General features: G+C 47.8%; 2 protein-coding genes across 3 annotated transcripts in view; one reads left to right on the top strand and one right to left on the bottom strand.

Moving 5' to 3' along the window:
* Nucleotides 1-35: 35 nt before the first annotated feature.
* Nucleotides 36-15481, bottom strand: micall1a (MICAL-like 1a). 2 transcript variants are annotated; one of them, XM_083693870.1, is made up of 16 exons: nucleotides 14534-15481; nucleotides 10578-10626; nucleotides 8620-8761; nucleotides 8135-8223; nucleotides 6255-6409; nucleotides 4981-5966; nucleotides 4677-4746; nucleotides 3696-4123; nucleotides 2926-3329; nucleotides 2591-2725; nucleotides 1552-1678; nucleotides 1199-1289; nucleotides 922-995; nucleotides 669-783; nucleotides 497-543; nucleotides 36-293 (listed from the first exon to the last, which is right to left on the bottom strand). In XM_083693870.1, exons 1-16 carry the CDS (start codon nucleotides 14677-14679, stop codon nucleotides 163-165), a joined length of 3189 nt encoding a protein of 1062 aa, XP_083549996.1. In that variant the 5' UTR covers nucleotides 14680-15481; the 3' UTR covers nucleotides 36-162. The 2 variants fall into 2 exon arrangements, with proteins under 2 accessions (XP_083549996.1, XP_083549997.1); XM_083693871.1 differs by having other exon boundaries at nucleotides 2926-3275.
* A 704-nt stretch (nucleotides 15482-16185) lies between these two features.
* Nucleotides 16186-17072, top strand: part of gga1 (golgi-associated, gamma adaptin ear containing, ARF binding protein 1) — a 9057-nt gene continuing 8170 nt past the window's right edge. Inside the window, exons 1-2 of the mRNA XM_083693972.1 lie at nucleotides 16186-16238; nucleotides 16802-16886. Of these exons, the coding sequence (XP_083550098.1) occupies nucleotides 16196-16238; nucleotides 16802-16886 (128 nt within the window). The 5' untranslated portion in view covers nucleotides 16186-16195. The remainder of the gene's footprint in view (nucleotides 16239-16801; nucleotides 16887-17072) is intronic.

The raw sequence follows: 17072 nt of genomic DNA, 5'->3' as shown, positions 1-17072 counted from the left end.
TCCTCCATCGAGTTTTCTTCTTCTTTTTCCTTCCGTCGTTTCCTCACTCGTTCCAGTGTAGCAGCTCCATATGTCTGACATGTCCTTGTGCTGTACAGGATGGCCTATCCCTCTTTCTCCCGTCCCTCTGTCCATCCTCCGCTCCCTCCTTTCATCCGTCGCTCAGCTCTTCTCCTTGCGGGGGCTCTTCTCCTTGCCTCCCTCGTTCTTGTGGCTCAGCCTCTTCAGCACCTTCATGGGCTTGAACTTCCCTCCTTTCTTCTTGTGCTCGCTCTCCGGTTCCTTCTGGAAGTCTGGGGCGGAGGGAGTGAAGATGGAGGGAAGACATGAGGAGAAATAAGGGAGAGGAGGTGTGTGTGGGTGTGTAGGTGTGAGTGTGAGTGAGTGTGTATGAGAGTGCGAAAGTGTGTGTGAGAGAGTGCGTGTGCGTGCGTGCATGTGAGTGTGTGTGTGTGTGTGTGTGTGAATGTGAGAGTGCTCTTTGCTCTCCTCTTACCTTTTTTCTTCAGCATGGCCGCCAACAGTTTATCTTCTTCCTCTTCCCTATTAGGAGAAGCAGAGTTAGATCACCCACAGCCACCAACCTCTACGACTACAGCACATCACTAATCCATTACTACTGTCTGGACCACTCCACTCAGAATGCACCTAGACAGGTTATCGATTACCTCTGCCTGTCCTGATCCATGTTGTTGATGATTTGGTTCCGCTGTTCTATGATGGTGACCAGCTCGGCCATCAGCTCCTGCTCCCGGCCCTTGTCCTCCTCACTCCAGTCCTTCTCTGCAGGGCCAACGGGATGGAGGAGATGAGTCACAGCAACACAGTCACAGCTGACAGTCATACAGGCACCCCAGTAGGACAAAGAGGACCTCTGTATCTGTGTCTGTGATCTAAAATCATGTCATCGACTGTACACACCTGGCTTGTTCAGAAGACACCTCAGCTCATACTCCACATCTGCTTGTCTCTCCTCCAGGTTCTGCTGCTTCGCTCTGTAGGCAGAGGAAAAATACACACACACACACACACACACACACACACACACACACACACACACACACACATAAACACACCATTTAAACCTCTTATCTTTTCACTTGTGCACGCGCGCACACACACACACACACACACATAAACACACACCACTTAAACCTCTTATCTTTTCACTTGCACACACACACACACAGGTACGTACGTGTAGACCAGATGAGCCTCCCGGCGCACTAGCAATTGTTTCTCATGGATGAGAGTGAACCAGTCAACCAGCAGGTGCTCCTCCTCCTCATCTACAACAACACACACACACACACACCATGAGAACATAAACAATATTACAGTGAACAGTATAGTATTAGTCTAGAATGGTTTATATACCAGAGTTGCAGTGTGTGTAGATTTTAGTTCCAGAGCAGCACTTCCACACCACGCTGATCCAGCTAATCAACTTATCATCAAGACCTTGGTCAGCCCAATCAGATGTGTGAGTGCTGGGTGGGTACATAAACCTCTTTAGTTGTGTGAGTGAAGAGCTCTAGTCTGCCGTCTCACCGTTTGGGCTGTCCCTGAGCTTCTTCTCCAGCTCCACTCCTCTCTGCTCCAGCTCATCCAGCTGCTTCTCCAGCTCTCCCATCTCCACGTGGATGTCCTCCACCGGGATATACACGTCTGACTGCACCTGGAGGCCAGAGAGACACGCTTATACAACACAGTTTGTGTCATTTAGGCTACCCCCCCCATCCCGACAACCCAGCCGCAAACATTTTATTTTTTATTCTGTAAATAAACTCAAATTTCACAGGTCACTCTAAGTAATGTAAAGCGACAGGTAACACATTTTACATTTACAGTTACATTTATGGCATTTAGCAATAGTGGTGTCACTGCTAGGAGATCACTGCTAAGCGCTAGGCGCTAACTAGGCCAGAACTTAGGCCATTTCACATGAATAATGACTTTTCATGTTATCTTGGCCTAATGCCATTAGTCTATATAGCCTGACTGTAAATTGCTGGAGTATGGAAAATATGGTTCAGTCTCTGAAGGCCTTCTGGGGATTCTTCTGTGCTACGGAAGCACCCATTGACATTTACATTTATGGCCTTCAGCAGACGCCTTTATCCAAAGTGATTTACAACAAATGCATTTGTTGTAATACATTAAGTGAGTGAATCGTCTATGGATCAGTCATCATAAGAAAAAGTAATCTATGCTAGGGCCAGGGGGCCATTGGCAGTCACATCAGTCTAACGATTGTAAAATGTATGTTTCCAGGTCAATCTTCTGTGCGGAACAAAATGTGTTGAATGTACAACGTTGCTGGTCTCGGGGGGGGGGGAGGAGTGGGCAAAGTGTAGTTACAAAGCTTTCAGGAAAAACTCACTCCTCTTCATTTAACAACATTAGTATTCGTTACAGTATTACCATTAGTATAAATGTACCGTCTGTCACCCTTCGACCAGACTGATAATTCCCATAAAGATGTACCAGACAGTCTGCTGCTGAGTCACTGGCTGCATGACTCATTGGATTCGCGAACTTCATTAACACTGAACAAACCGGCTGACAATGTGGTTCACTAAAGTCTCACCTTGCGTTTGATGAGGGGGAAGCCGTGACCGGGGGCGGGGGGCCGGGCAGGTCGGGGACCCCTTGGTGGTCTGGTCTTTGGGGAGACAGCGGAGGGTGAGGCTTTTCTGTTGAATGGGTTCTCCTTGCAGGTCCGCTAACAGGAGAAAAAGTGATATGTTCATAAATAGAATGTATAATATGTATACATGTATACAACGTATTGTTAGCAATAATGTCACCTCATTTACAGTGAGTAGGCATTTTTTATAACTAAGGGAGTTTTTCCTGGCCAGGTTACATAATTAGGAAAAAATCCTGGCCCAAAAAACGAAGTTGGCTGAGAGGATCCCTTACCTTGCCGTGCGAGGGGGGAGTTGAGGGGGCATGAGCCCCTGCTGCCGCCGCCAGGGGGCTGGGCGTCGTTGGGGGTCTCGGAGGAGGAGGTCTGGTACTCCGAATGGTCTGTGGCGTGGCCGGGGCCGAGCTGGTATTGGCTGGCGGGGGAGGGGGAGAGGGGCTAGGGGAGAGGCGGGGCAGGCGTTCGGCTGAGGAGGAGGAAGGGGTGGAGTCACTGGGCCCACAGATGGAGGGCTCGGAGACGCTCTTGGTGAAGGGGTGGTCCTGCACGCCGCTGACCCCGCCCCCCAGGGGAGGGTGGGAGGAGCTGTGGTCTGAAGCAGAGGATAGGCTCTCGGTGCTAACCGCTGGAGAGGGAGAGGAAGAGGGAGAGGAAGAGGAGGGCTGAGAGTGAGGATAGGCTGAAGGACAGAGGGATTAAAGCCGCAATCAGCAAACAAAACAAAAAAAAAGGGGGCAGAAGTTGAAACGAGGAAACGGAAGAGAAGTTGAACGGGCAGAGAATGGAGAGACGAGAGACAAAAAATAGATATATCGTGAACATCCACACAAACACAAATCGAACGGAATGATGAAAAATAAAATACAGAACACCAAAACAAACAGAACAGTAGGATATGATTCACAGCTCATGCTCATTGACTGCGATGAAAAAATGTTATATTTCTCCACAGAATAACTTGTATACACTACAAGTCAAACCAGAGAGCCTTTGGTCCAGCCAGTCCACTGCTGTACACAAACATGGACCTCGGAGGACCACTGACCTGAGTGAGAGTTGGGGGGCTGGGGGGCTCGGGGTGCGGGCCGCTTCGTCTTATTCCTGCCACCTCTGGGGCTCGCAGAGTGGGAGGAGCTGCCCCCACTAGGGGGCGTGTCTGGACCTGCAGCCTCGGCTGCCTGTGTGATGCTGTACCACGGATGGACCGCAGCCGCGGTGGGCGGAGCCTCGCCTCCCGCTGGCCCCTCCCCCTCTTCCTCCACCTCATCGTCGTCGTCGTCGAAGGGGTTGGCGGGCGGAGGGGGGGTGGCTGGTCTGGTCCCCGCCCCTTTGAGAGAGGACAGAGAGCCCTTGTGTGGGGGTGTGGCTGTTCCAGGGGGAGGGGGAGGGGCTGGCTTCTTCTTGGGGTCTGACTGGACAAGGGCCAGCCAGGGCGGGTCTTTGGGTTTGGGGGTGTTGCTGGAGAGACTGGAGCTGAGGGGAGGTGAGAGGGCAGACAGATGGAGAGGGGGGAGGAGGGATGTAAATAACACAAGAGACTGATGAGTGCTTGGAAACACACGCACACACACACACACACACACACACACACACACACACACACACACACACACACACACACACACACACACACACACACACACACACACACACACACACACACACACACACACACACACACACACACACACACACACACACACACACACACACACACACACACACACACACACACACACACAGAGAGAGACAAAATAACCCACAGATACTCCGCTGGACAGAGAGCAACAACACAGACGGGTGGGGCGGCCCGTTCACCAGACAGGGAGTGAGTGATGGTGTGTCAACAGGAGTAGATAAGTGGGATGACTGTTAGAGATGAGCGTATCTATACGAGCCACTTAGCTGACGCTTTTATCCAAAGCCACTTACATTGCAGTGAGTGCACACATTTCAGTATATATGGTCCCAGCGGGAATCGAACCCACAACCTAAGCGTTGTTAGCGCCATGCTCTGCCAACGTACCTTCCAGGAGAGTGGGATCTATCCCGAGGTCTGGGAGCAGGGATGGATCTCCTGTGATCACCTGGATCGCCTGGGGTCAGAGGTCATAGAAAAGGTGAGGTTGCGAGTGGAAATAAGGGCCAGGGGTTTTTCCTGGCAATCATGTCACTTGACCAGGACAAACTCTGGGCTGTTGTTATAGGACATCAATAACAATTTAAAAAAAAAACTTGCTACAACAATTTTAGTAAAAAAAAGATGCTAAGTATCTGCAAAAAGTACATCAACCATTAACTCAGCTGACAATCATGTATCTAACACTCACCATTGATTGCGAGGCTGTCCGTCACACGGGGTGGGCGGACCCTGGGGGCGGGACGAGGTGGAGGGGAGGGATCAACCACACGGCGAGGGGCCGGCACTGGTTTCCTGTCCTCTACTAGATGACTGACAGGTGTGGAAGGGAGGCCGCCATTGGCTGTGTCTTTGGCTGGTTTTGGAGTCTCTTCCTCTTTCTCCTCCTCTTCATCGCTCTCGTCGAAAGGGTTCGGGGGAGTGGAGGGTGGAGGTTCAACCTCCAGTTTCTCCCCCTCTTTCTCTTCAACCTCTGTATCTCTGCTGTCCTCACGCTCTTTCTCCTTCTCCAAAGAGTCTGTTTGACTGGTCGAGACAGGAGTGGGCGTGGTAGAGTCATTGGCGGGTGTGGAGTGATCACCGACAACGACGGGTGGGGTGGCCCATTCTTTCTCCTTCTCCAAAGAGTCTGTTTGACTGGTCGAGACAGGAGTGGGCGTGGTAGAGTCATTGGCGGGTGTGGAGTGATCACCGACAACGACGGGTGGGGTGGCCCATTCTTTCTCCTTCTCCAAAGAGTCTGTTTGACTGGTCGAGACAGGAGTGGGCGTGGTAGAGTCATTGGCGGGTGTGGAGTGATCACCGACAACGACGGGTGGGGTGGCCCATTCTTTCTCCTTCTCCAAAGAGTCTGTTTGACTGGTCGAGACAGGAGTGGGCGTGGTAGAGTCATTGGCGGGTGTGGAGTGATCATCGACGACGACGACGCCCTCCTGGGGCGGAGTCTTTTCCTGCGCCCTCACAGAGGGTGGAGTTTGAGGTGGAGTGGATCGACCAATCCGAACAGACTGAATCCCCGTCGGTTTCTTGCCGATCTCCGGTCTCTTACTGAGGTCTGGTCGGCCATTCTGATTGGCTAAGGCGGACCTGGCGAAGTGGTGGGAGCAGACCAGGGATCCGGTCTCGTTCCCTAGTTTGTAGGAGCCGGGCAGCAGTGTGCTGCTACACTCCCGACACCTGAGAGAGAGAGAGAGAGAGAGACAGTCAGTGGAATAATGTAAGGCAGCGGAAAGTAGACCAAAACAATGGATTACCTATGACTGGATTAGAATGTGTGAATAACAGTAATCAACCGCCATACGGCCCAGAGGGTAATCTGGTCTCCATCCACTATTGTCTGACATGGGAGACTATCCAGACAGATTCATTATTAGGATTCCACCCATTAGCTGCCACATACAGTAAACCACCCCTACAGTAAACCGTCTTCCTGGGGTCCACACAAAGCAAGATGGAGACAATTACCTGAAGCAGTTGCGGTGGTAGAGCTTGCCGTCGACCAGGAACCTCTGCACCAGGTGGACGTGCTTCTGACAGGCGGCGCAGGTGCTGCTGAGGGTGTAGCGCTTGGCCAACGCCGCTAACGCCCCGTCTCTACCTGTCTGCCCAGGTGTGTTCAGCTAGCGCGGGTGGCCAGGATGGAGGGTAGCGGGGGAGGGGGGAGGGGGGAGATGGAGAGGATAGGGTGGGAGGGATGGGGGGGGGAGGAGGGAGGTGGGGGAGATCAAACATGGAGTCAGGATTGAGGATGCTGGATTCATTCTGCTTATCTAGTCTAACCAGGCTTTTTACGCCATCACCAACGAGTCATTGTCTTGTGTCGTTTTCATTGCATTGCTTTTCTATTCAGTGAAAACATGACTTGATTGAGAGTTTTTTTTTTTTTAATTTAAAGATATGTATCAAGAGAGGAAAAAATAAATAAATGCGTTAGTAAATTCAAAAACTAGTATTAGTCATAAATAGGAAATTCTAGCAGGCGTTTTGGGTGAGTAAGGAGGTTAGCAACGAGTTGTCAAACTTGGCACACAATGTGAGAGTATAAATACATAAAAGTGTTAGAATGTATGTACAAGAGGTGAAAGCTTTTTTTAAAAAATGACTGACCTAACTGCTTTGCTTTGACCCCCTAGCCCCCCCTCCCCCCCATCCTACTGTCTAGGTTCAGGACCAGAGAGAGGTGGGGAGATCAGAGGCGAGGAGGAGGAAGAAGAGGAGGAAGAGGGAGAGGAGTGGATTTCCGTCTAAAGAGAGGGGGGGAGGGAGGCCGATATGGGGGGATGGAGGGGGAGAAGTCGTAGAAGGGCATGCGGAAGAAGGGAGAGACAGGGTACAAAGGCTGTCTTTATAGACTTACTCTAACCCAGACCACTATGCCTCCCCCAAGAGGAATGTTTAACATGAGCCATGCGACATAAACCCACCATAGTCCTGTCATAAACATGACATAACACCTTTATAACAAATGACTCAACACTGTCATTACACACTGACCAGGGTTATCAAGGAACAACAACCCAGGTTAACTCAGCCCAGATTCCTTGACAATGTCAGGCTATATGACAAGAACATGTCAGGGCAAAGCCAGGGCCATGGTGATGTCATGTTTAAGGTAGCATTGTGGTGGTTTTTGCGAAGCAAAGGTCAAGTAAACAGATTCCCAATTAGCCCCCACAGCTCATGCAATAACATTACTCCCATAACCAAAGCCTCGAAACAAAACAAAATAACTATAGGGGTATTTAACAGAAAAGAGATAGATAGAAGGATGGTCTGGTCCAATTCTACAGTGAACATTCCAAACACTTTGCAGCATCAATTATACCTCGATCGACATCAATCTGACAATCAAATGACTATCCATATTTAATCTACCCATGATGCATTCTCTTCCTCTTTAAAATAGATTGTTTCTCATTGAGACTAACCTGGATAAATAAAGGTTAAATCCACATTTTACACACAAAAATTACACAGACTTTAAAGTACTGTAGCAGACTTCAAATCACCACACTGTGACTACCCTCTTCATCAACACAGAGTTGTACTGTTGAGCGGTAACTGCTACTACTGGACTAATATAACACACATAAATCCATGGATTTCGTCAAACCCTCAAGAGGTTCCTTCCTGGAGCCATCTCATGACCGTGAACACACAAGCTTTCCCTTATATAAAAACATATAGTTAATCAGTATCATGCAGTACAAATTAAACGTAGTCTCCTTTTAACACAGCCATTGATATTACAAAGCTTAGAAGGACCTTGTGAATGTAATACAGCTTGTATGCTGTTATTTCCTGAATGTCCTTCATTCTATGATTCCTGATAGCAGCACCCATACCTCGGGCTCAACCACCTTGTCCTCCGCCACATGCCTCTTCTGGGCTGGCTCACTGTGGCCTGCACCACTGGCTCTCTTCATGCCGGGCACTGGAGAGGAGAGAGGCAGGCGGAAATATTTAGTATCAGGAAATATGAGATCAAAGTGAGCATTGGCTACTGTACACATTTGCCTTTCCACTGACACGCTACACAAAGCCCAGAGGGCCTTTGGAGTGAGCAGTTATTGATTGACTCGCAATACAATTAAAACCGAATTCAATTAAAACTTGAAAACGTATTACTCAATAACACATACATATTTTATCTAGTTATTGAACCGTTTGAATTCACTTGGTGAGGTATATGGACTTATGCTCTTGAGTGGCTGAGGGAACAAGCCCCAGTTTGAGGGAACAAGCCCCAGTTTGAGGGAACAAGCCCCAGTTTGAGGGAACAAGCCCCAGTTTGAGGGAACAAGCCCCAGTTGTACAGTATGGTGCCCACCTTGGGACTTGTTGGTGAAGAAGTTGTAGTACTGGGAGACGTAGGTGATAATGCTGAGCCGGTCAGGCACTTTCATGGACACCATGTCCTCAGGGTCTAACAGAGCAGGAATCCCCAGCTCCGCCTCAGCCACCTCAAACGCCTGGGGGAGGGAGGGAGAGAGAGAGAGAGAGAGAGAAAAAAAAGGGAGGGAGGGAGAGAGATGGAGACGGGGAGAGAGGATGCTAAGTAAATATAGAAACAGATAAATTGCTTTGTTGTTTTGTGTGTGTGTGTGTGTCTGTGTTGATACATGGTAGCCCTGCCTACATAACATCAGTGTTATTTGCTCATGATGAAATGCTAAGCTTGTCATTATGCTATGAGTAAGGTTGGCGACTCCCCCGTCTGCGTAATGAAACATTCCTGTGTGGATATGAGGGCCTTAATAGTACCTAGGCCTGAGGATACGATCATCTTGGCAGCAGCTCAACAGTGATATGTTTATGTGGGAGGTCTTTTCCCCATACTGTAAATACTATGGTCTGTTTATGTTATCAAGTGGATGCATTTCCGCTTGCCACAATGACTTGGGTAAAACATTGTTGTAAAATATTGTTTTGAATACAGAATCGGCAGACCTACATTTTAAAAGGTAACAAAACAGGCATTTCAGTTAGAATAAGCAAATGATTTGAGGTTTCAGCCAAAACAAAGACAGCTTGCAGAATACCTAAACAGAAGGCTAGCCCAATGGCTGAAACAAAACAATAGCCATATATTCACATAATACTCTATGAATAGACCTATTCAGGATTATCATGAGTAAACTAAGTCGGTAAGAAATGAAAATAAAAAAAAAACTCTGGGAATTGAAATATACGGGTCATGATGGGAACTTAATAACCTAGCTTTAGCATGCTGCGTGTCTTGCTCCAGGATTAGCTCTGGCTTATGCGGTACAGTGAAATGCTCTCACTGTTCAGGGAAATCTGAACGGCAGCCAACCTGCAGAGAGCGTTCATTCCGACCACCAGCTGCTTTAGCCCCGAAAGCTCTTAGATGATTTGAAAGAAATGCAAATAGTAGCACAGAGCTGCCAAAACTGCCCTCGGTTGGAAAGTTGATTTGAGCCTCTGTACAATATATCAACGCAACGTCATTTTTTTTCATGCCACAAAAAAAAGACGAATACTCAGAGGCCAACTTGATGAAAATCTAGTGTTTTTTTGTGCTGTCTTTTCGTTTTTCCAAAGACAAATACAAAGCCAGAAATATATTCTCAATAATAGTAAATAATATCCTCTTCACTATATCTTGTCCTTGGGCCTTTTTCTGTTTTGTCTTTCCTGTCCTCACTTGCTCTCGCTCACTCCCTCCCTCTCTCTCTCCCTCCCTTTCTCCCTCCCCCCCTCCCTCTCTCTCTCCCTCCCTTTCTCCCTCCCCCCCTCCCTCTCTCTCTCTCTCCCTCCCTCCCTCTCTCTCTCCCTCCCTCCCTCATCCCATGTCAGGCTCCAGCAGGAACCAATAAACACAAACACCCCCCCTCCTCTCTCTCTATCCACACACACACACCCACACCCCCACCCACCCACCCACCCACACACACACACACACCCACACCCCCACCCACCCACCCACCCACACACACACCCACCCCCACACACACACACCCACCCCCACACACACCCACACCCTAGGCTTAGCTGACTAACGGATGATACTGCTGTCATACCCACGTGACTGAGACTATTGTCATTCAGCTCAATAATAATATTCCTAAAATACACATTCTAATACTGTCGGTACAGCCCCTGGGGATAGGGCTATATTTTAACATTACGTAACCGATACGCAGCACAGAGGAGGCGAAACCACAGCGACTTGTCACACCTAATTACAGTATCTAGCAACATGAAGTCACTGACTTGTTAACATCTACAGAAAGTATTTCTGAAGTACTGGTTCATCAGACTCACCAGACGGTTGTTTTCATAGACATTCTCTTTGGAGAGGGAGTCGAAGTCTCTGAAATGACAGAAAGTAAAAGGAGAACATTTAAAATCAACACAAATACATTCAACACCATATGGCAGCAGTCAACTAGTGAGAGATCATACGCAGTCTGTTTTGGTTTATGAGAGGTAAAAGGGGCGTGGATCTAACCAAGTAATGATAAGTAATGACATTGTCAGGTGGTGGGAGGCCTAATTTTGTCTTCTTGAGACATATGATCCAGGGTTAGACTTGCCCTTCCTAAAATGAGTTTCTATGAGAGCAGCACCCCTTGTGTTGAGTGCTTACATATCTCACACAGCCATCAGAAGCCAGATAGAGGGCCAAACAGTGAGTGTTTAGCTACAAACAACAGCAACCCCTGACCCAAAACACTGAAAACAACGGGGCCTGAGGCGTACATCAGCACCCGTTTATGGATGAAACCACTGGGATGAAAGGACAGAAAACTGGCCAAAAACAGAGCAGCAAAGAGCTGATAATTACTAGGTAGCTGGGTTGACGGCCCTGGAGCGAGGAACCAACGACCAGGCGTCCCACCAGTAAACATCCTGCAGTAAAACTGGAAAATGTGTAAGCTGTTCTTGGATGAAAGCACGCTGCTGACTTACTGGCGAGGGGGAAAAAAAAAAACACCACAGCCTTGGGTTCTGATCCACGTCGGGGTTCTCCGGAGGAAAGAAACTTCCCTAGACGCACAAAGTGAGTTCTGTTCTCCCTAATCTGACACCCATGCCCGGAAATGCACTTAGCTTAGCCGCCATGGCAGCTATGTAAAACGCTCACGCTACAGCCTATATGGGGGCCCACTCCTCCTCCCCGTAGGGCCCGCTGGGCGCTAAGGCACCAACACTAACGCTGACAAGGCTAAAACCCTGAAGCCGTGGCTCAAAAGTTGTGCAACCGCCGGCCTGGCCTCACTCACGTCGGAGCCCCTTGTGCTCCAGCTCCTGAACAGCTGACTGAACTGCCACCAGCAGATGAGACAAGAGACCGTGACATGGATGAGGGAGTAGGAACCTAATCCGATGTGACTTGCCGGCCGTCACCCCCCCGTGTTTATATTTGGCAAAGGGACTCAACACCAACACCAGCGGTGTGTGTGTCTAGTGTCTACCATTCACATGACTAGGCCCTGTGTGGGGACTGGTGGCCCTGCCAGAAGACTTCTTAGGCTCCCTGGTCTGGTGGCTAGCAGTACAACACACAGAATGTAGGCCAGTTGTAAATACACTGTGGTTTTGGTGATGTTGATGTGTTAGCTGTGTACTTAAACAGAAGGTTAGCCCAATGGCAGAATAATACTCTTTATGAGTAAACTAAGTCTGTAAGAAATTACAGTAAACAGATGCTTTTATCCGAAGTGACTTACATTGCAGTGAGTGCATACATGTTTCAGTATATATGGTCCCAGCAGGAAACTAACCCACAACCTAAGCGTTGTTAACGCCATGCTCTACCAACTGAGCCACGGAGGACCACAAAATAAAAGGGAGAAAGACAGGAGGACATTTTGAATAGGCCAGAAGGGGGAGAGATGAGAAGTCTGGGATAACATGAACTTTAACTTGAGATCGTGAGGTAAAAGACGCCGCACGTGGAAAAGGGAACTGAGACGCAGAAAAGGGAAAGAAAGAGACAATACAGGTCACATGTATCATGTGTAGTCGGGAGAGAGACCGACAAATGAAATGGAAACATTCACAGCACTGAATTGACAAAAGAAAAAAAAGGACATCACAGATAAAGTAGGGACATGTTTCCAATATCCAAGACAACTGCTAGAAGTAGAACCGATGCAGTCTTGTTCTCATCAACGGTCTCCCTTCCAACACGCTGTCGCATGTAACTGTTAGTCTGGCCTAATAAAGTTACAACTGTACTGACAATACAATCTGAAACAATCGAATGATGCGGTACTGATGACTGATGACCACGCTTATTACCCATCCTACCGTGGTCAGCCACTCCAGTCAGAGGGACCTGAGGCCCCGATTGTGAATGACATTGATCGGTTTCCGATAGGGCCTGTGCTCATCTCGCTCTGTATGTGTGTGTGTGTGTGTGTGTGTGTTTCAGAGTTTCAGTTGAGGTCTGTGGCAATAACGTGGAGTGGAGTTATGTTGCAGTGCTGTACAGTCAGTGCTGTACAGTCAGTGCTGAACAGTCAGTGCTGTACAGTCAGTGCTGTACAGTCAGTGCTGTGGCACTGATTGCCGGGCGTAGCGTTAAAGAGCCAAATCCACCGTGACAGGCGGAGGCCTTCGATGGCAGATTAGCCTGACGGACTGTCTGTCTGGATCAGGATGAGGACGAAGGGGCCGCTGCAGCGACGCTGGGCCGGCCTGGATCACGCTGACAGGCCAAAGGGCTGAGAGGCATAGCCGGGTCCTTAGCATTTGCCCTCTCAGTGACACTCCCTCTCCAATGTACCTCTGTGACTCCTTCTCTCGCTGCTACAGGTGCTGTGTAGGTGGAGTTTGTATGTGATCACCGTGGATACAGATCAGATCACCCCCCCCCCTCCCTCCCCCCTAACTTTCACTCTCTACTGTACACTGTACTGCCTTGAGTGCTAGGCTTCTAGGTCGTGACACACACACACACACACACACACACACACACACACACACACACACACACACACACACACACGCCGGTGAACGGGACGGCTGTACTCGAACTCGTCTCTTCCTCTCTCTCACACACACTCTGCAGGTGCAGTGTGGGTGCAACGCGTGGTCATGCATGCATGCAGACCCAGGTTAAGACGCTTGCTGAAGGACACACGCGCATTTGCAGCGGTGAGACAGGTAGCACACAAGGTTTGTGGTGTACATCTGAAGAACTGTCTGTGGTTCAGTGTGATGTCATATCCTCTCCCACATCTCAACCAAGCCATGGTGGGCTATGTATGCATGCATGTATGTATGCATGTGCATGTATGTATGTGTGTGTGTATGTATGCATGCATGTGCATGTGTGTATGTATGATCTTCTGCCTCAATGCAGTCCATCATCTCAATTATGTTGATGCAATAAGTTGGCGGCCTCTCGACTTTGCCCTTGTTAGTATCTGCAACGTGTGTATGTGTGTGAGAGAGAGAGAGAGCGAGGGAATGCAATGGGCACAGGAAAAGGGGTGTGTTGTTACAGACATGGCCAGGCCCGTCAAACCACATTAGATGCAGAGCACTTGGTTTCCCCCCCCCCCATCTTCTAATGCTTGCAACTGTAATAATGGCTGTGATTACCAGTCAAGCCAAAATGTTGTTGTATAATAGTTCCTCTATCTGCTGTGTGATGACTGTGAACAGGACAGTGTAATTGGTCAAGTTGTCTTGATCTTATCTGAATTCGCACATAAACACTGGTAGTAAAACGGTAACACACCCTCCCTATATTTAGTCGCGTGTTGTGACATGGTTTTGAGTTTAAAGTTCTCCACTCGATTAAGTTCTGAGAAAAATACCAAATTGGTCCCCAAGCTCCTTAATCCTTATCTTTTTACCCCCCCCCCCCCTGTCTGGGAGCCCTAGTTTGGCACCCATGGAGTAATCTAGGCTCTGATCTAGGATAGATCACACCTCACTTCCCACGACGAACAAGAACGCAGTGTGCCCAGGTGCCTTCTTGATTGGATTAACAACCATTCATTACTGTGTCGAAGTCTAGCGCCTGCTGTTTGCAAATCATGTTACTCTGCATTGGCAGTAGTGTTCAGGCCCGTGATCTTGTAACCAATTACGATGAATGCATTTCAAACTAAAACATGACGTTACCATAAAACTGTCAACTGTCCACTCTCTCGTGTGCTGGCTTCCCATCTTTTTCAGGGTGGGTGACCAAAAGCAATGTCAGGACCGCGGGAAAAGTGGAGTAAGCTTTTTTAAAAGTTATTTTGACAATATTTACTTACATCAAATCCGGTCTATATCGGTGGATTATGGCACAAAACGCCAGGCCATCGCGAAAAGACGTTGACATGTTCTTTATCTCTACATCGTTGTAATTCTCGCACTGTATCCGACACCATTCTTGAAGAGCTTTCAACGACCCCATCATGATTGGAAAATTCAGATTTTATTCCTTTCAGTGGCAGTGTCCTCCCACGTGTAGAGGGATGAGAAAGAACCCTTTTATGAACAAAAGTAGTCCTCCTGTTCTGAGAATGCCGCTTTCATACAATGTAGCCAACACCCGAAATTACTCATTCCATTGACTGGTTGAGGGGTAGCAAGTCCAAGTAACTTTGCTATGTCACTGACACATATCCACGACTCGCCAGGAGCTGTGATTAAAGTTTTGATAAGAAAGTTGTCCAACACGCACAGTAAATAATCACCATATTAAAAGACAGCATCAAGAGATGAATCAGAGTTCCCAACCGTTACAATATCGTCAGTAGCTATCTGGATTAGCTAGGGTCCAAATTTAGCTGGAAGTCGCGATGTACCCTTCAAATGGTGCAGTTAGCTTGCTAGCGCTACTAGCATGATTAGTTAGCTGAGGCTATCTAGTTAGCAATCCATGTTATCTCCAAAAACGTGTCAGGTCGACAGCGTGCAAACCATGCCGACGTGTCTGTGTCTGAACTCCGTGAATGGTTAACAAATCCTTATGTTGCTTGCAGCATTCTTCCAAAACTTGAAATGGGCAATTTCGTCGCTTGTTCTGCGGAGCGGTGAGCGCTGTCCCATCTGCCGTTCCACCGGCCCCTCGTGTGCTCTTCTTATTGCCAAGGCGCAGTAGCTATGGATACTGTATCCTTTGCGATTGCTGTCTTACCATAACAGTATGACAATGATGAATGTGTTAGGAAAAAATTATTGTAATCAAGGCAGCAGCCACCCCTGCCAAGCCTGCCCTTGGCTGCCTGCCGTGTGAACTGAAATGTAAACGTTTCTCCCTATGTCCGATAGAGGGACTAATACCGATTTTGGCAACGCTTATAAATTACAGTAGGAAACAGAAGGCCCTCTGTACTGTCTGATATAAACTAACATAAAGAACCACAATTTATGGAATATGTTATTCTCTTCTCCTAGACCGGAATAGCAGATCGTCAAATAGGCCTACAGTGTCTGACAGGCCAACTGCGGATAAAAGCTTTGTTCATAGTCTAGTCGAACTAGTCGGCCTTTTGATGTTGACTGGAATGCAATGTGACATAAAATATTTGAAAATATTGACTTATATGGGACCCAAGGGTCTGGATGAGAGGATAAGATGTAGGACCACAGAGGGTATACGCAGAGAACCTATATCCTAAAAGGGCTGTGGTCTTGGATACCAGGGGGTAAATGATGGCACTAGTTCAAAACTGTCACAAATACTAGCTCTTCATTAAACAATCTGAGGAAAATAAGTTCACTTGGTGCATAATAACTGAAGATGATGATGATGATGATGATGAAGATCATCAGTGAACGCACCTCAAGTTTCTCCATCAAGCAGAGGGACCACCAAAGATGGGTGGATGACGCCAGCAACGTTGCAAAGGTACAAAAAAAAAAAAAAAAAAAAAACACACACACGAAAAAAAACAACGCGATAGTTGCCACTCTGGAATCCCCGAAAGATGGCGTCGCCTCCAGATGAGGAGAGCTTGGAATCTCGCATCAGTGAGTCATACGGTGCTTTAACATCTTTAAAGACACACTATATGATCGAGGTTGATTTAAAAGGGATAGGTGTAAGACGCGACGTAGGCTGGCTAAGATGAGCTTGTCGGAGGAGTGCTAGCACTTCACTGATGATGTGAAGGCTAGCTGGCTAAAAAGCCTTTAAGTGCAATTCATGGACACAGTGACAGTTCAGTCGCGCTGCTTAGGAACAATAACAGACACCACCCGTGAATTATTACGATTAATAACGCATTGGCAACCATGAACAACGTTTATTTGATCTGTTCTTGAATTGCAATTGGATAGTAATACACCAGAGTCCGTCTTTTTAGACTAGTACAGACCAGACTCGGTTGCTAACCAGGCTTGCTAGCTATCTAGCCTACAGCAACATTAGCCTGTCAGTGTAGATGTGTCAATGGACACAACATTGGGGAGGAGTCACGACTTGACTCATTTTTTCCAACATTTTTACGCAAATACGAAGCCTTAGTTCGTGGAGACATTCAAATATTGATTTGGACAAGCCATGATTTAAAATATGCTTTCATCCACCGCAGACAAAGCCACCAATCCTCGCAACAAGGAGACGGACTGGGAGAGTATCCAGGGCTTCTGTGACCATCTCAACAATGAACCTGAAGGGTGAGGTCCAATTATATATACGTGAATTATATGTATGTTAAGATGAGGAACAACAGAGTTTATTCACTTTCTTTGTCATCCAGTGACATCAGTAATGTCTCTCTCTCTCTCTCTATTTTATTATGTACTGTAGGCAGTGTCAAAGCATATTGACTCTGCAGCAGCAATTAAAAAGTGACTGTTGAG

The sequence above is a fragment of the Argentina silus genome (genome assembly GCF_951799395.1).
Source record: "Argentina silus genome assembly, chromosome: 22".
Classification (NCBI taxonomy): domain Eukaryota; kingdom Metazoa; phylum Chordata; class Actinopteri; order Argentiniformes; family Argentinidae; genus Argentina; species Argentina silus.
The sequence above is the reverse complement of the archived record's forward strand: the minus strand, read 5'-3'. Positions and strand labels throughout refer to the sequence as shown.